Source organism: Zalophus californianus, chromosome 3 (assembly GCF_009762305.2).
Source record: "Zalophus californianus isolate mZalCal1 chromosome 3, mZalCal1.pri.v2, whole genome shotgun sequence".
Lineage (NCBI taxonomy): Eukaryota > Metazoa > Chordata > Mammalia > Carnivora > Otariidae > Zalophus > Zalophus californianus.
In genome coordinates, this window is record NC_045597.1 from 162,879,123 (window position 1) to 162,899,625 (window position 20,503).

The 20,503-nt window shown below is 36.8% G+C and overlaps 1 protein-coding gene across 1 annotated transcript in view; it reads left to right on the forward strand.

Moving 5' to 3' along the window:
• NBEAL1 (neurobeachin like 1) overlaps positions 1–20,503 on the forward strand; it is a 197,233-nt gene that overhangs the window by 168,060 nt on the left and 8,670 nt on the right. Inside the window, 7 exon segments of the mRNA XM_027589436.2 lie at positions 1,080–1,189; positions 2,630–2,802; positions 11,705–11,799; positions 15,150–15,266; positions 16,102–16,263; positions 17,885–18,033; positions 19,521–19,656. Of these exon segments, the coding sequence (XP_027445237.2) occupies positions 1,080–1,189; positions 2,630–2,802; positions 11,705–11,799; positions 15,150–15,266; positions 16,102–16,263; positions 17,885–18,033; positions 19,521–19,656 (942 nt within the window).

Sequence of the window (20,503 nt, forward strand, 5' to 3'; positions counted from 1 at the left end):
GAGATTCCAGAATTAAACCTATTTTTCTAATTATGCGTATTGTTTGTTTGCTTAGAAAAAAGGTCTAGAAAGATATATCCAAAAAAAAAAGTGCTTTTCAATGGTAGAATTCTTGTGATTTTCACCTTTAATACCTGTATTTCTTTAAGTTATCTCTTTGGTAATCTTTTATAATCTATGGGAGAATCTTTTCATTTTTCAAAAGAATATTCACTGTAGGGGGCACCTGGGTCGCTCAGTTGGTTAAGCCTCTGCTCTGACTCTTGATTTTGGCTCAGGTCATGATCTTAGGGTTGTGAGAGAAAGCCCTGCATCAGGCTTCATGCTCAGAGGGGAGTCTGCCTGGGATTCTCTCTCTCACTCGGCCCCTCCTCCCTGCACTCACTCACTTGCTGTCTCTCAAATAAATAAATCTTTAAAAAAAATATTCACTCTGTCACTAAGAAGAGAGAGCTTCTAATTTCTTTTAATGACTTTTAATGTCTTCTGACTGCCAACTAATAGATGCTAGTAATCTTTGAGAAATAATGAGGAAGATTATCTCACTAAAGAAAGATACAGAGGCGCCTGGGTGGCTCAGTCAGTTGAGCATCTGACAGTCTCAGGTCATGACCTTAGGGTCCTGGAATTGAGCCCCACGTTGGGCTCTCCACTCAGTGGGGAGTCTGCTTGTCCCTCTCCCTTTGCCCCTCCCCCTGCTCATGCTCTTCTCTGTCTCTCAAATAAATAAATAAAATCTTAAAAAAAAAAAGATACATTGGACTTTTCTTGCCACGAGATATAAGATAAACTAAAAATAAAGATAAAAATAAAGAACTTTTGACTTTATGCAGGGCACCTGGCTGGCTCAGTCAGTAGAACATGTGATTTCAGGGTTGTGAGTTTGAGCCCCACTTTGGGTGTAGAGATTACCTAAAAATAAAATCTTAAAAAAAGATTTAATGAATTTTGTGCTTTAAGTACACAATCCCACATTATTCCTTAAATGATAAATGATAACATCATGTGAGCATTTGGTTATTTAGTGCTGCTTTCTTTAATCTTTTATTTCATTTTTGTCTTCATGTGTTCTTTTCCAGATAACAGTAAGCATGAATTACATTGTTGGAACCCATGGATGGCTGCCTTATGACAGAAACATTTCTAATTACTTTACATTCATCAAAGATCAAACTGTAACAAATCCAAAGTAAGTAAATGAACATTTAAAGCAAAACAGGTGCAGCTGGTACCTTATTGCCAGGAAAAACAACTAAATTGATTGGTGTCATTTTGAAAGTAATACAGTAGAACCGCAGATTTTCTTCCCTCTTTCCCTTTTCCTGACTTGAATACTGGCTTAAGGATAAAACAATTTCTATAATATCATTATAGAAACAGAAATTAGGGATACCTGGGTGACTTGGTTAAGTGTCTGCCTTTGGCTTGGGTCATGATCCCAGGGTCCTGGAATTGAGCCCTGCATCAGGCTCCTTGCTCAGCGGGGAGCCTGCTTCTCCCTCCAGCTGCCACTCCCCCTCTCCCCCTGCTTGTGCACTCTCTCTCTGACAAATAAATAAAATCTTAAAGAAAAAAAGAAACAAACGAATTATTAGTAGTTTTTAGGCTTGATTGTATTTTTGTTGTATAATGTTATTTAAGTAAGCCTTGTATGTTTTTTATGAGAATTTATTATTTACCTTAGTTTATTTTTTAATTTTTTAAATTTTACTTTATTGTATTATTTTTAATTAATTAATTAATTAATTATTTGTACATACCTTAGTTAATTGTTTAAATATCCAGAGGTTACATTTTAAATTAATGTTTCCCTTACTCTGAGTTGTTTTAGCTGTATGTTTATTAGGAGCAATGTCTTTTTTCCTTCTTATTCGCATTTAGGACTTAGTATTGTTGTACTTGGCACAAAGCATACCTTCAGCAAATTAATATTGAATAATAAAGTTCTAGAGCTGAACTGTCAGAATTGGCCCTCATTCTCTGTACACACACTGAAGTGCAATCACTTTTTATTTTTTTACGTTCAATTAGCCAACGTATATACATCATTAGTTTTTGATGTAGTATTCAACAATTCGTTAGTTGCATATAACTTCATTGTGTCTTTCTGCAAAATCTAGATTGGCTGACCTCACGGGTATTTATTTAACTGGAAAGCAGATAAAACCCATATGCTTGCTTTAGTTTGAGTGAAAAATGATCTTCATGGATATTGTTAGATACACATTTATCTGCCTGTGCAGTAGATTCCTGGTTTCAGTTGATTTCCAGCTTTCCTCATCCTGTCATATCCTTGTCTTGTCCTTTATACTTTGATACTACCATTTACAGAATTGACAGTCTTCCTAAGTTGGCTTTGAAAGGCAAGATTTAAATCTTCTACACACCTTCAGCAGTCTCAACTTCTTTAGCTTAACCCTTGAGACTATTTGTTATGTATCTTTTTATGTAATGAAAAATATGAATACGATTAATGTATTTTCTGAAAGTCGTTATCATTCATTAGTGGACATTTCAAATTGAACAGTTGAACAGATTTGTTTTTATTTTTCAGAGAGATTTAAAAAATAGTTGGTATCAGTCTAAGTGGTCTTTTAAGGAAAAGTCTAATATTTAATTGTGTTTACAGAACTCAGCGTAGTATGAATGGTCCCTTTGCTCCAGGGCTGGAGATCACTTCTAAGCTATTCATAGTATCACATGATGCGAAGTTGCTTTTCAGTGCTGGACACTGGGATAATAGCATTCAAGTGATGTCACTTACAAAAGGCAAAATTATTTCACACAATATCAGACACATGGGTAAGTATTAACTTTTTTTCCCCAAAAAAAGTTTTCTCTGTTTCTTCTAACTACAAAAGTAGTACATGGTCCTATAAAGAGCATTAAAATTTACCTTCAAAGCTAAGTAAACTTTCTCATAGAGTAGTGTTATGAACGTTATGCTTTCTTTACGAGTATTTAATGTATTTAGGGTATACTAAATACCATACAAATTAAATAGAGCTTCATAATATCTGAACGATGTTAGGCTAAGTCTTTTTTTAAAAATTAGGTGATACAAGGTGCCTGGGTGGCACAGGCAGTTGAGCATCCAACTCTTGATTTCTGCTCAGGTCATGATCCCAGGGTGGTGGGATGGAGCTCCACATTGGTCTCCACAACTAGCAGGGAGTCTGCTTGAGATTCTCTTCCTCTCCCTTTACCCCCCTGCCTCTCTCTCAAAATAAATAAATCTTTAAAAAATAAAAATTGGTTGGCGGAGCAAGATGGCGGAGGAGTAGGAGACCTAGATTTTGTCTGGTCTCAGGAATTCAGCTGAATAGGGATCAAACCATTCTGAACACCTACGAACTCAACAGGAGATCGAACAGGAGAGTAGCAACAACTCTCTGAACAGAGAAGCGACCACTTACTGGAAGGTAGGACGTGCGGAGAAGTGAATCCGAGGCGATATTCGGGAGGATAAACGGCGGGGGAGGGGCCTCCGCCGGCCGCTTCTGGCAAGTGCTAGAGCCGCGGAGCACAAAATCGGACCTTTTAAAAGTTGGCTCGGCGGAGGGACGTCGCTGCAGTGGCTAAGCGGGGGGTGGAATCCTCCCGGGACAGTGTGGTCTCAGGACCCTTGGGGTCACAGAGAGACCGGGGGTGCCTGAGTGCGGCAGAGCTCCCAGGTGTCGGGGCGGGGAAGCCGGCTGCAGATACGGAGCAGAGTCGCGGGCTCTCAGCTCGGGGTTGCCATAAACTGTGATCTGCGGCCCAGTCGGGGCACGGCTCCCCCAGCAAGGACCCAACAAGCAGCAGATCCGGGGAGACTCCCCTTCCTTCCCGGGGAGGAGCAGTGCGGGAACGCACTGCAGGGATCTGCTGGGTTTGGAGACTCCGAGCGGGGTCGGGTGCCAGAGATAGCAACGCTCGATCACAGGCCGGGTGAGCATGGAGAGCGGCCGGAGACCGGGGACACGGGAGTGACTGCTTTTCTCTGGGGGCGCACTGAGGAGTGGGGCCCTGAGTTCTCGGCTCCTCCGGGCGGAGACTGGGAGGCCGCCATTTTCGCCCTGGTCCTCCAAAGCTGTGCCGAGAGCTTGCAGGGAACAAAAGCTCCTGAGAGCAAACTGGAGCAGCTTCCTTAGCCCGGACCGACAAGGGCGGGGCAATTCCGCCTCCGGCAAAGACATTTGGAAACCACAGCAACAGGCCCCTCCCCCAGAAGATCAACACAAACAGCCAGCAAGCCAAGACCAAGTTGATCGATCAAGGAGAATAGGAGAACGCCAGCGCTAGGGGAATACTGCACATAGATTCATGGCTTCTTTTTTTTTTTTTTTTTTTTTTTTTTTTACCATGATTCATTATTTCATCAAAGTTAATTTTTGTTGACTTTTTTTTATTTTTCTTTTTCCCTTTTTCAACCAACATCTTATAAATCCCTTTTTTTTAAAAAAAAAAACATTTTTTTTTTCATTTTTAGAGTCATATTTTATCCCTTCATAGTAGTTATCCTTGTTTTTGGCATATATATATAAGTTGTTCTCTCTTTAAAATTTTGAGGTACAGTTTCTTCTAACAGATCAAAATATACCCTAAATCACTAGTGTATGGCTTTGTTCTAGTCTCCTGCCTGATCACATTCTCTCCCTTTTTCCTTTTTTTTTTTTTTTCCTTAAATCTTCTTTATTTTTTCAAACAACTTATCTTACCAAGTCCTTTTATAAAATCTTTTATAATTTTCATCTTTACAGTCATCTTCCATCCCTTCATTGTATCAACCCTTATTTTGTACATATATGTCTTTCTTCCTTTAAAATTTTAGGAGGCACTTTTTTCTAACAGACCAAAATACGCCCAAAATCTAGTGTGTGGCACTGATCTATGCACTAGCCTGATCATATTTGATCATATTCTGCCTTTTTTGATTGTTTTGTTTTTGTTTTTATCTTTTTTTTCTTTTTTTTTTTTTCTTTTTCTCTTTCTTTTTTCTTTCTTTCCCTTTCTTTTCCCCTGGTTTCAGGTCTTTTCTGATTTGTATACAGTATATTTGCTGGGGACGTAGTAAACCTGTTAGCCTTTTGTTCTCTCATTCATCTATTCTCCTCTGGACAAAATGACAAGACGAAAGAAATCACCTCAGCAAAAAGAACAAGAGGTAGTACCGTCAGCCAGGGACCTACTCAATACGGACATTAGTACGATGTCGGACCTAGAGTTCAGAATCATGACTTTAAAGATACTAGCTGGGCTTGAAAAAAGCGTGGAAGTTATTAGAGAAACCCTTTCTGGAGAAATAAAAGAACTAAAATCTAACCAAATCGAAATCAAAAAGGCTATTGATGAGGTGCAATCAAAAATGGGGGCACTAAATGCTAGGATAAATGAGGCAGAAGAGAGAATCAGCGATATAGAAGACCAAATGATAGAAAATAAAGAGGCTGAGAAAAAGAGAGAGAAACAACTACAGGATCACGAGGGCAGAATTCGAGAGATAAGTGATACGATAAGACGAAACAACATTAGAATAATTGGGATCCCAGAAGAAGAAGAGAGAGAGAGAGGGGCAGAAGGTATATTGGAGCAAATTATAGCAGAGAACTTCCCTAATGTGAGGAAGGAAACAGGCATTAAAATCCAGGAGGCACAGAGAACCCCTCTCAAAATCAATAAAAATAGGTCAACACCCCGACATCTAATAGTAAAACTTACGAGTCTCAGAGACAAAGAGAAAATCCTGAAAGCAGCTCGGGAGAAGAGATATGTAACCTACAATGGTAGAAACATTAGATTGGCAACAGACCTATCCACAGAGACCTGGCAGGCCAGAAAGGACTGGCAAGATATCTTCAGAGCACTAAACGAGAAAAATATGCAGCCAAGAATACTATATCCAGCTAGGCTATCATTGAAAATAGAAGGAGAGATCAAAAGCTTCCAGAACAAACAAAAACTAAAAGAATTTGCAAACACGAAACCAGCCCTCCAAGAAATATTGAGAGGGGTCCTCTAAGCAAAGAGAGAACCTAAAAGCAGCAAAGAGCAGAAACGAACACAGACAACAGACAGTTAACAGTCACCTTACAGGTAATACAATGGCAGTAAATTCATACCTTTCAATAGTTACCCTGAATGTAAATGGGCTAAATGCCCCAATCAAAAGACACAGGCTATCAGATTGGATTAAAAAACAAGACCCATCAATATGCTGTCTGCAAGAGACTCATTTTACACCCAAAGACACCCCCAGATTGAAAGTGAGGGGGTGGAAAACCATTTACCATGCTAATGGACACCAAAAGAAAGCTGGGGTGGCAATCCTTATATCAGACAAACTAGATTTTAAAACAAAGACTGTAATAAGAGATGAGGAAGGACACTATATCCTACTTAAAGGGTCTATCCAACAAGAAGATCTAACAATTGTAAATATCTATGCCCCGAACATGGGAGCAGCCAATTATATAAGCCAATTAATAACAAAAGCAAAGAAACACATTGACAACAATACAATAATAGTGGGGGATTTTAACACCCCCCTGACTGAAATGGACAGATCATCTAAGCAAAAGATCAACAAGGAAATAAAGATGTTAAATGACACACTGGACCAAATGGACTTCACAGACATATTCAGAACATTCCATCCCAAAGCAACGGAATACACATTCTTCTCTAGTGCCCATGGAACATTCTCCAGAATTGATCACATCCTAGGTCACAAATCAGGTCTCAATCGGTACCAAAAGATTGGGATCATTCCCTGCATATTTTCAGACCACAATGCTTTGAAACTAGAACTCAACCACAAGAGGAAAGTCGGAAAGAACTCAAATACATGGAGGCTAAAGAGCATCCTACTAAAGAATGAATGGGTCAACCAAGAAATTAAAGAAGAATTAAAAAAATTCATGGAAACCAATGAAAATGAAAACACAACTGTTCAAAATCTTTGGGATACAGCAAAGGCAGTCCTGAGAGGAAAGTATATAGCAATACAAGCCTTTCTCAAGAAACAAGAAAGGTCTCAAATACACAACCTAACCCTACATCTAAAGGAGCTGGAGAAAGAACAGCAAAGAAAGCCTAAACCCAGCAGGAGAAGAGAAATCATAAAGATCAGAGCAGAAATCAATAAACTAGAAACCAAAAGAACAGTAGAACAGATCAACGAAACTAGGAGCTGGTTCTTTGAAAGAATTAACAAGATTGATAAACCCCTGGCCAGACTGATCAAAAAGAAAAGAGAAATGACCCAAATCAACAAAATCATGAATGAAAGAGGAGAGATCACAAGCAACACCAAAGAAATACAAACAATTATAAGAACATATTATGAGCAACTCTATGCCAGCAAATTAGATAACCTGGAAGAAATGGGTGCATTCCTAGAGATGTATCAACTACCAAAATTGAACCAGGAAGAAATAGAAAACCTGAACAGACCTATAACCACTACGGAAATTGAAACAGTCATCAAAAATCTCCCAAGAAACAAAAGCCCAGGGCCAGATGGCTTCCCAGGGGAATTCTATCAGACATTTCAAGAAGAATTAATACCTATTCTCCTGAAACTCTTCCAAAAAATAGAAATGGAAGGGAAACTTCCAAACTCATTTTATGAGGCCAGCATTACCTTGATCCCAAAACCAGACAAAGACCCCATCAAAAAAGAGAATTACAGACCAATATCCTTGATGAACATGGATGCAAAAATTCTCACCAAAATACTAGCCAATAGGATCCAACAGTACATTAAAAGGATTATTCACCACGACCAAGTGGGATTTATTCCTGGGCTGCAAGGCTGGTTCAACATCCGCAAATCAATCAACGTGATACAATACATTAACAAAAGAAAGAACAAGAATCATATGATCCTCTCAATAGATGCAGAAAAAGCATTTGACAAAGTACAACATCCTTTCTTGATCAAAACTCTTCAGAGTATAGGGATAGAGGGTACATACCTCAATATCATAAAAGCCATCTACGAAAAACCTACAGCGAATATCATTCTCAATGGGGAAAGGCTGAGAGCTTTTCCCCTAAGGTCAGGAACGCGGCAGGGATGTCCACTCTCACCACTGCTATTCAACATAGTATTAGAAGTCCTAGCCACAGCAATCAGACAACAAAAAGAAATCAAAGGCATCCAAATCGGCAAAGAGGAAGTCAAACTCTCACTCTTTGCAGATGATATGATACTGTATGTGGAAAACCCAAAAGACTCCACCCCAAAACTGCTAGAACTCATACAGGAATTCAGTAAAGTAGCAGGATATAAAATCAATGCACAGAAATCAGTGGCATTCCTATACACCAACAACAAGACAGAAGAGAGACAAATCAAGGAGTCTATCCCATTTACAATTGCACCCAAAACCATTAGATACCTAGGAATAAATCTAACCAAAGAGGCAAAGGATCTGTACTCAGAAAACTATAAAATACTCAGGAAAGAAATTGAAGAAGACACAAAGAAATGGAAAAACGTTCCATGCTCATGGATTGGGAGAATCAACATTGTGAAGATGTCAATGCTACCTAGAGCAATCTACACATTCAATGCAATCCCCATCAAAATACCATCCACTTTTTTCAAAGAAATGGAACAAATAATCCTAAAATTTGTATGGAACCAGAAGAGACCCAGAATAGCCAGAGGAATACTGAAAAAGAAAAGCAAAGCTGGTGGCATCACAATTCCGGACTTCCAGCTCTATTACAAAGCTGTCATCATCAAGACAGTATGGTACTGGCACAAAAACAGACACATAGATCAATGGAACAGAATTGAGAGCCCAGAAATGGACCCTCAACTCTATGGTCAACTTATTTTTGACAAAGCAGGAAAGAATGTCCAATGGCAAAAAGACAGTCTCTTCAACAAATGGTGTTGGGAAAATTGGACAGCCACATGCAGAAGAATGAAACTGGACCATTTCCTTACACCACACACAAAAATAGACTCCAAATGGTTGAAAGACTTAAACGTGAGACAGGAGTCCATCCAAATCCTAAAGGAGAACACAGGTAGCAACCTTTTCGACCTTAGCCGCAGCAACTTCTTCCTAGAAACATCGCCAAAGGCACGGGAAGCCAGGGCAAAAATGAACTATTGGGATTTCATCAAGATAAAAAGCTTCTGCACAGCAAAAGAAACAGTCCACAAAACCAAAAGACAACCGACAGAATGGGAGAAAATATTTGCAAATGACGTATCAGATAAAGGGCTAGTATCCAAAATCTATAAAGAACTTATCAAACTCAACACTCAAAGAACAAATAATCCAATCAAGAAATGGGCAGAAGACATGAACAGACATTTCTCCAAAGAAGACATCCAAATGGCCAACAGGCACATGAAAAAGTGCTCAACATCGCTTGGCATCAGGGAAATCCAAATCAAAACCTCAATGAGATACCACCTCACACCCGTCAGAATGGCTAAAATTAACAAGTCAGGGAACGACAGAGGTTGGCGGGGATGTGGAGAAAGGGGAACCCTCCTACACTGCTGGTGGGAATGCAAGCTGGTGCAACCCCTCTGGAAAACAGTATGGAGGTTCCTCAAACAGTTGAAATTAGAGCTACCGTTCGATCCAGCAATTGCACTACTGGGTATTTACCACAAAGATACAAATGTAGGGACCCGAAGGGGTACATGTACCCCAATGTTTATAGCAGCAATGTCCACCATAGCCAAACTGTGGAAAGAGCCAAGATGCCCATCGACAGATGAATGGATAAAGAAGATGTGGTATATATACACAATGGAATATTATGCAGCCATCAAAAGGAATGAGATCTTGCCATTTGCAACGACGTGGATGGAACTGGAGGGTGTTATGCTGAGTGAAATAAGTCAATCAGAGAAAGACATGTATCACATGACCTCACTGATATGAGGAATTCTTAATCTCAGGAAAGAAACTGAGTGTTACTGGAGTGGTTGGGGGTGGGAGGGATGGGGTGGCTGGATGATAGATATTGGGGAGGGTATGTGCTACGGTGAGCGCTGTGAATTGTGCAAGACTGTTGAATCACAGATCTGTACTTCTGAAACAAATAATGCAACATATTTTAAGAAAAAAGAAAAAGAAGAAGATAACAGGAGAGGAAGAAAAGGGGAGTATGTCAGAGGGGGAGACGAACCATGAGAGATGATGGACTCTGAAAAACAAACTGAGGGTTCTAGAGGGGAGGGGGGTAGGGGGATGGGTTAGCCTGGTGATGGGTATTGAGGAGGGCACGTTCTGCATGGAGCACTGGGTGTTATGAACAAACAATGAATCATGGAACACTGCACCAAAAACTAATGATGTAATATATGGTGATTAACATAACAATAAAAAATTAAAAAAAAAAAAAAGAACATTTAAAAAAAAAATAAAAAAAAAAATAAAAATTGGTTGATACAAATAAGAATTTTAAGACAAAATGGAATTAAAAAAAAATCTGTCGTAGTTGAATAAGACATCACCTGCCCTATTAGTTAACAGTTAAGCATGAGGGAGATAAATTACTGAATGTAGTTAACCTGGTGCTCCTTCGTGTTTCAGCCTTCAATATAAGAATAGAACATTGTGGGAGCACCTGGGTGGCTCAGTAGATTAAGCATCCAACTCTTGATTTCAGCTTGGGTCATGATCTCAGGGTTGTGAGATCAGCCCTCGTCAGGCTCTGCACTGGGCTCCACGCTGGGCATGGAATCTGTTTAAGATTCTCTCTCTTTCTCTTTTTCTCTCTCTCCCTCTCCTCCTTTCCCTTGGTCCCTCCTTCCCCCAACAGTCACTGTCTCTAAAAACAAAATAAAACATCCATCTTGTAGATTTTCCCCTAATAAACCTATTAAGAAAGGGAAATGGAATCTGCTACTACTTCTATACTGGTGGCTCCTGAGATGCCACTTAGCTCAGGTTTTTACTATTTAGCAAAAATGTTTTTCATATTGAGAATTTGTAGTGTATTTTGTACTGTTTTGGTTAGGGGCACATATTCCACAGGATTGCAGTTCCTAATGGGAGTAGAACGTGAATGGAAATGAGAGAGTGAGAAAGCAGAGAAGCATATCAAAACTTCCTGGGGATCCATTCTAAGCCACCTAACCCACAGCCAGGACTCCAACAGACATCTCCCTGACCCATGTGTACTCTTCACTCTCAAAGCAGGGTGGCCTCAAAGAAAACTCTCCCACTTGAGTTTAATACTCCTGCTTTCCTGGGGCACCTGGCTCAGGTGGTGGAGCATGTAACTCTTGATCTCAGGGTTGTAAGTTTGAGCCCCACATTGAGTGTGGAGATTACTTAAAAATAAAATCTTTAACATATTTGTTTTTTTTTTAAGATTTTATTTATTTATTTTAGAGAGGGGGAAGGGTGGAGTGGCAGAGGGAGAGAGAGAATTCCAAGCATACCCCTTGCTGAGCACGAGCCCAATTCAGAGCCTGATCTCACAACTCTGAGATCACAACCTGAGCCAAAATTTGGGGTCGGGGCATGTACACCCAGGCGCCCTAAAAATAAAATCTTTAAAAAAAAATACTGCTTCTTTCCTGTGTCACCCTTTTCCAGTGCTTTTCCCATTGCCATTCTTAGATTTCTCCTGCTAAACAACTGATTGAGTAATGGAACATAAACTAAAATTGCCCTTATAGTTCTATTCCTGCAAAACCCCACCGTTTTCATTCTTTGTAATTCCTTTTTTCTTACAGATATTGTGACTTGTTTAGCTACAGATTACTGTGGAATACATTTGATTTCTGGTTCCAGAGACACTACATGTATGATATGGCAAATCACACAACAGGTAGTTACACATTGTCTTCCTTTTTGGTGGGACTACTAAAAATTACAGATTTATCATTTTTATCAACTGTGTTGTACTCTCATTATAATGTTGCTTCAAGGAAGTGTCTTTTTTCTTTATGGCTTTTAGGTTTTCTACTTTGCTTAACAGGCTTTCTTCTCCAAATTTATTAAAATAATTATCTAAAAATTTTCTTGTAATATTTTTCTTGCTTTATTTCTTTTACATTTTAATCTTTAATCCATTGGTAATTAACTTTTCTATAATTTTTAATATAGAATAAGAGTATTAGATATATACTATATAGATATATATGATAGAATATAGAGAGAGTATATAATATATGTTTAATAATATAGAATGTTAAAATATATGATTTTGTTTACTTCTGGGTGAGAAGTCATTTATGCCAGCATAAATGATTACCCAATGGATTGGATCTTTTTCTAGATTCCCCATATTTTTACACTTAACTTATTTCTATGGCAACACCAAGATGTTTTTATTTTAGTAGTTTAATATTTGGTAAAACTAATTTTTCACTGTGTTGCCTTATAAAAAATGTTCTCAGCTATCTTATATTAGTGTTTATTCTTCCATATGAACTTTAAAAATATTTTAACCATATATTCCTCAAAAACTCCATTTTAGTCTTGATGAAATTATATTTAATTTATATGTTAATTTGGTATGGGTTGACATTTTTATAATTATGCCTTCCCAGAAATAGAAAATGTCTTTCCATATTTATTTCAGTTCTTTTTTTAATGTTCTTCAATAAAATCTTTTAGTAATTTTTTTCTATTAGGTTCTGTACTTTTTAATGTTTATTTGTAATTATAATATTTTGGTGGAATTTTTAAAAATCATTTTTACTTCTAATTGATTATGGTTACTGTAAAAAAAACCTATTGATTTCTATACAGTTATCTAATTGGTTTACGAAATCTTTTTATCCAGTTCTTATAATTATTAGTATTTCTTAGATTTTCCAAAAATAGATACACAATCTTACAATGAAAATAAAGGTGGATTTATCTTTTCCAGTATACTAATGATCTCATATTCTTATCTTGTTACATTATTACCTAATGCAGTAGGGTAAAAAAATTATAGTGAGCATCCCTGTCTTATGTCTGATTTTGATGAAAGTGCCTTCACTGTTGTGCCATTTAGTGTAGCATTTGCTGTTGTATTGCATTATACATTGTTGTTGGGTTGTGTTTTTTTTATATTTAAGTAGTTAGCTTCTGTTTTTTTTTTTCTTTTGGTAGCTTTTTAGTAAAATTTCAGTACAAAAATACTACAGTTTTGCATTTGTGTTATTCTCTTCTGATGTCTTTCTCACAGCATCTTTTTTTGCGGGGGGAGCAATTTAAACGTTGTAGGGGCACCTGGCTGGCTCAGTCGGTAGAGCATGCAACTCTTGATCTCGGGGTTGTGAGTTGGAGCCCCATATTGGGTATAGATTACTTAAAAATAAAATCTTAAAGAAAAAAAGGTTGTAGATATTATGTTCCTTTACCCCCCAAACGCTTCAGTGTGTATTTTCTAAGAACAAGTCTTTTTTATATATAACCACCGTTATTAAAATCAGAGCACTTAACATTTATACAATATACAATACAAATTATCTAATCCACAGTTCATGTTCTGATTTTGTCAGTAGTTCCCATAATGTCCTTTTCAGCTATTTTTCAGTTTCTTTTCCTTTTTTTTATTCATAGCTTTTCTCTTTTTCTTAATGTATTACGTTGAAAAGTCTCCTAGGTTTGAACCAGTCTTGAATTCCTATAATAAACCCATATAATTCACAACGTATTATATTTTACTACAGAATTATATTTGCTAGTACTGTATTTCTCTACTCATATGTGAAATAAATCTGTATTTGTTTTGTCTTTGCCATATTTAGTGTAGGGATATGCAAACTTTATAAAATGATTTTGAGAAGGGTCCATCTTTCTCTGTAATTTGAAATGCTTAAATAATATAGGAATTACCTGATTTTTATAAATTAAAGTACACGAAGCATTCAGATTGACAATCTTAGAGGAAGACAAATGTGTCCCAGATAGGAGTATTGATGGGAATTCATCTACATTATATAGCACAGGTAAATGTTATCTACCTATCCAGAGTTATCTAGGATAATTATAAACAAATACCATGGCAACTACTCATTCTATATCATAGAAAGTAATGTACAAACAAAACATGCTAAAAACAGGTGAAGACAGCAACTCAAGTGTAGAGAGATTCCCTGCAATAAAATTGTGCTATTAGAAGAACATAAGAATATCAATTCAGTAAAACAGGCTTAAGGACCTCAAAGATGAAATTATATAGTGGCATAGTAAGATGAAAAGGAGAGGTGCCTGGGTGGCTCAGTTGGTTTAGCGTCTTGCCTTCAGCTCAGGTCACGATCCCAGCTGGGATCGAGCCCCATGTCAGGATCCCTGCTCAGTGGGGAGTCTGCTTCTCCTTCTCCCTCTGCCCCTGCTCATGCTCTCTCACTCACTCTGTCTCAAATAAATTAAAAAAAAAAAAAAAAAGATGAAAAGGAGTGGCACCTGGGTGGCTCAGTAGGCCAAGGGACTGACTCTTGATTTCGGCTCAGGTCGTGGTCTCCGGGTTGTGGGATGGAGCTCTGCGTGCATAGCTCTCCCCCCCCCCCCACTCGCTCATGCGTGTGTGCTCTCTTTCTCTCTAAAGTAAAAATAAATCTTAAAATAAGATGAAAAGAATGCAGAAGAATCAAACCAATATTAAAACCAATATCATTATGAATATAATAAACTCAAAAGTAGAAACAGTAAGCAACAGATTTGATGTGGCTGAATATCAAATTATTAATATGAAATAAAGATTTAAAATAATTAAATTCTATAAAATAAGTCACAGAAATACAGCATAGGGAACATAGCTAATATAATAACATTGTATGGTGACAGATGATAACTACACTTACCATGGTCAGCAGTGTGTAATTTATAGAATTGTTGAATCATTGTTGTATACCTAACATCTTATGTCAACCAAAAAAAAAAGTATTCAGAAAGAATATGAAGTTTGTTTGTAATAAAGGAAGGACAAATAATATACCTGTTAGAATTAATCCAAAGCAAGCAACTTTGGAACTATTCAGATTAAGTTTTAGAGCTTCAAAAGACTGAGAATAATTTGAGAATCCAAGGAGGAACATAAGAATGAGTCCTGTTATGAATAGATGCTGTGGTAAGAACTAGTTGCAATGTTACTTTGTGATTAGACAATTTAAATATAGTATAAACCTTTTTGCAGAAAATAACCTACTAGAAAATTAACCTTTGCTTCTCTTTTAACATTAGGGAGGTATTCCTGTGGGCTTAGCGTCTAAACCCTTTCAGATTCTGTATGGACACACTGATGAGGTATTGAGTGTTGGCATCAGCACTGAACTAGACATGGCAGTGTCAGGATCAAGGGTAAGATTTCACCTTTAAGAAATGCTAATTTTCAGGGCACCTGGATGGCTCAGTCGGTTAAGCATCCAACTCTTGATTTCGGCTCAGGCCATGATCTCAGGGTCATGAGATTGAGCCCCACCTTGGGCTCCGTGCTCAGCGGGGAGTCTGCTTGAGATTCTCTCCCTCCGCCCCTCTGCCCCCCCTCTCTAAATATAAATAAATAAATCTTTAAAAACTGCTAATTTTTTCTACAAATTGAGAAACAATATTTATATTTAAATATTCTCATGCTTGCTTTGGAGGCACATGTGTTAAAATTAGAATGATAAATTTTTTTCTAGGTGGACTGGTAAAAGTATAGGAATTCTTTATTTGTGTAGGACTTTGCAGAAGTAGCATAACACGGAAAGAAGAAACTTAAAGAGACTGGATTCTATTTTGGTATTTTACTGGTCTTATTAGTTAAGGAAAGAGGGCATCTTATGAAATAAAATACTATTTCAAGGGACGCCTGGATGGCTCAGTCAGTTAAGCGTCTGCCTTTGGCTCAGGTCATGATCCCGGGGTCCTGGGATCAAGTCTCACATCTGGCTCCTTGCTCAGTGGGGAGCCTGCTTCTCCCTCTTCCTGCCGATCCCCCTGCTCGTACTCTCTTTCACTGACAAATAGATGAAATCTTTAAGAAAATAAAAATAAAATAGAATACTATTTCAGATTTCAAGATTGGAATTTTTCCTAAGATACATGTGTCCGTGGTAGAATAATCATTTTCTGAGTTCCTTTCCCGTATTTATTTATCTGGCCTTCTTTTTTGTTGTTCTCTTTTTCATGTTCTGATATTATCTGTGTGTAGGATGGCACTGTGATTATACATACCATTCAGAAAGGTCAATACATGAGGACTTTACGGCCACCTTGTGAGAGTTCTCTGCTCCTGACTATTCCTAATTTGGCTATATCCTGGGAAGGACATATTGTCATCTATTCCAGCGTTGAAGAAAAGACCAATCTCAAGGTATTATATATATATATAACAGTTACATGCAGTAGGACTAGACTATAACCCTGTCTTTTCCTTTCCATATCATACTGTATATATGAGGCATTTTGATGAAGAACACCATTTTTTTGAAAAGGATATTTTCCTTTTATCTTTCAGTTTGTTCATTCCTTACCATTAAATGGACCCCTATCACAGTCTTGGCCTCATGTTTATATTTTGTTTTAGGGATTTCTATTGACCATATAATAACTGATTTCAAAAAGAATTTCTGGTTATGTGGGACTTAAGAAGCTTAAGTGGAAATTATAACCAAATTAAATTCTTCTTGTACACGCTGGGTATAAATAAGCCATGAATTATGTTCTCTTTCTTTCCATGATAAAGCTTTTTAAAAATTAGAGCATCAGTGGGGCGCCTGGTGCTCAGTCAGTTAAGGTCATGATCCTGGGGTTCTGGGATCGAGCCCCAAGTTGGGCTTCCTACTCAGCAGGGAGTCTGCTTGTCCCTCTCCTTCTGCCCCTCACCCAGCTTATGCCCCCTCTGTCTTATCTCTCTCTCTCTCTCTCAAATAAATAAATAAAATCTTTAAAAAAATTTTTAAATAAATAAATAAAAATTAGAGAATTGGACCTGGGTGGCTCAGTCAGTTAAGCATCTGACTCTTGATTTTAGCTCAGGTCATGATCTCAGGGTCGTGGGATTGAACCCTGCATTGGATTCCCCGCTGAGTGGGGAGTCTGCTTGGAATTCTCTCTCTCTCTCTTTCTCTTTCTGCCCCTCCCCTGCTTGCATGCCCATGTGCACACGCATTCTCTCTCTCTCTCAAAAAAGTTAATCTTTAAAAAAAATTTAACAGAATCTTGGGTAGCTCAGTTGATAGAGCATGAGACTCTTGATCTCAGGGTTTATGAGTTCAAGTCCTACATTGGGCATAGAGATAACTTAAAATAAATAAAAATTTAAAAAGAGCTGTAGCTTTATTTGTTTCAGAAGTACAGATCTGTGATTCAACAGCACAATTCACAGCGCTCACCATAGCACGTACCCTAACCATGAGAGACGATGGACTCTGAAAAACAAACTGAGGGTTCTAGAGGGGAGGAGAGTGGGGGGATGGGTTAGCCTGGTGATGGGTATTAAAGAGGGCACATTCTGCATGGAGCACTGGGTGTTATGCACAAACAATGAATCATGGAACACTACATCAAGAAGTAATGATGTAATGTATGGTGATTAACATAACAATAAAATTTAAAAAAAAAGAACTGAAGCTTTAAAAAAAGTTAAGAGAATTTTTTTGTTCTGTGTTAAGAATGTGGGGTTTAAAAAAATGTATTGTGGGGTTTTTTAGACTGGATGAGATTTTCATTCTTTTGGACAGATCAGAGTCCCTGTTTAGTATTTATTTACTTGGCAATTATTTATTTAAATATTTTCTTAAAATATATAATTATTACTTCTCATTTAAAATCACTTTAATAATATTGTCTACACACTTTCTCTTTAAACATAACTATATGTTTATTCCAAAATTTTAAATCCAGTAGTTATTCTGTTATAGTCACAGTTTTGTCAGTATTAAAACTCCATTTTCGTTTGAGATCATTAAATTTTCTTCACCTAATCTTTACAGGATAAGAATGCATTACATCTGTTTTCTGTAAATGGCAAGCATCTAGGGTCCCAAGTCCTGACAGAACAAGTATCAGATATATGTATCACTGGAGAACATATTATCATGGGCAGTTTACAAGGCTTCCTGTCCATAAGAGATCTCCACAGGTAAATAATAAGAATCATTGAAGTCTCACTTAAGAAAAGGTGGTAATAGGGGCACCTCACTGGCTCATTGAGTGGAACATGCAACTCTTGATCTTCAGCCTAGAGTAGAAATCAGCAATCAAAGATTTCTAATCTTTTGGTTTATCATTTATTATGAACATGTCATTTTTGGCAACTCTGAAAAAAATTTGGGAAGCTGAAGTATTTCTGGATAAGTAAATGAAATATAGACGTACATTTTAAAAATGTAGGAAATTTTATGTTACATGTATTTTACCACAGTAAAATTTTAAAAGCCAGAAAAAGAATTTTCATGGTGCCAAACCGGATTATGGATTTGGAAATTTGTTCAATTATAGTTTGAATTTTTACAAACTACAGTTAGGGCTTAAAATTTTTTTTAATTGTGGTAAAACAAACTAAAGTATTTTTAAGGCTAAGGTATCTGTTCACGATTGTGTATATGTATGTGTAAAATTGGTGGGGAGTCTTGTTATTTAAACCAATGAAGGAAAAGAATGTTTAAGTAGTGGATATATTTTTAAGTTTTATATTCTTCATATTTGCTAACTTATATACACAAAGCACTATTATTCCTTGTATGCCCAAATACATTCTTTTCTTCCATTTTTAAAAAATTTATTGTGGTTTATGTTAATATTTGTATTCCTGAGACTATCTTGGCCCCTCCCAAACCTTTCTTTTAAATCATTTCCTGATTCCAGGGTGTTTTCTCTTACCACATTCACATCAGAATCACTTCTGTACCAACATCCTTTCCCTATTTTTGTAATTCTCTTCTCAATTTTGTCATTCTCCAGCAGTAAAGCACTGAGTTCCTGTTTGAGTTGTATCTTTCCAACATTTTCTTTTACGATATTGTTAAGAGAATCCCAGATCAGTGGTAAGGAGAAAAAAAAAAAGAGAGAATGCCAGATTCTAAAAATGAGTGAGATCTTTTAGCAGGTTAGTCCAAACATAGTGTGTACATCAGAGGATTCTTTGTTTTCTAATCCTAAAAGCCATGGACATTTTCCATAATTGAGTATTATGTCATGTTTTTATATCATATTTTTAGATATTTATTATGTTTTATATTATATATTTATATATTACGTCTTCTAAGACAAGGCAGATAGAACAGTTTTATCAACCTTACCCCCCAACATGCACACACTTTATGAACTTTTGCCCTTTTTGTCCTACTGTCACTTTTTAATCAACAAGGTAAAAATCATTTAGTGAGAGATTATATATATGGTTGGAAGAAAAACAGATGTTGAGAATAGAAAAAAAATATGTATTTTAAGTAATGCTATTATGTGGGCCCTTGTGTGAGCCATTCAGGCTTCCTGAATCTACATTACACATCTGTAAAATTAGAATGCAGAATCAGATGATCATTAGGTTATCTTCCAGTTACAAAATTCTCTGAATCTATTAATGTATCCATGTAATTATGTGTGTGTGTTTTATTTCTCTTCTAGTTTGAATCTCAGCCTGAACCCATTAGCCATGCGAATGCCTATCCACTGTGTTTGTGTAACCAAAGAATACAGCCATATTCTTGTAGGATTAGAAGATGGCAAGTTGATTGTAGTGGGTGTTGGCAAGCAAGCTGAGGTAAAACATAGCATCAAGAACTTCTTTTCCCATCCTATTGGGGATTCCTTTGGTTCTCCTTTGTTCCAGCTGAATCAGAAGTCTCCATTATGGATGAACAAATTAAAAACCAAGTTTGATTTTTCAAAGGATAGTAAATGAAAAGGGGATAAAGCTAGTATTCAAGAGTGATGTTTTTATTATGATACAATTGAAAGCACATATTTGGCAGTTTCTATCACTCTATATGAATAAGAAAGTTCTTTTATTATCTATCTTTCCAAATCTAGATTCAAGACACTACTTGGATTTTTAATACATAAAAGCCTTTATAAAAAATGAAATACAGGCTCAAACAATAAAACTATGTACTTTACTTTCAACAAAAATACCAGAATTAGCAGAACAAATATGCTAATTCTCAATGAGTTTCCTGTACTTATTATAGATTTGCCAGTGGTTTATCAATTACTGAATATTCAGATAGCATAAATCTGATATTGTTCCTTCGAAAACTTAGTGGCTATATTCCAAGTAATTTAGTGATTCTTTTAGAAAATTTCTTTTATTACATAGAGTCAAATTAAGCATTATAAATTTGTATTGATAACCATCAGTCTTTTCTGAGAAATCTAAAACACAGCATCTATTGGAATTGTTTCCAGAGAAGACACTAGTGAATAACACACTGTCACTGGTTTTAATAAATCTACCATGGATCATAGGGACCTTTTTGTTTTTATATATATTTTAAGATTCTGTTAGTTTTTATTCTCTTTTTCAAGATATTATTATAACAAAAGAGAGGTCTTATTAAATTGATTGTGACATTTACCATTAGTGTAACAGTCCCCCACACAATGTCAGA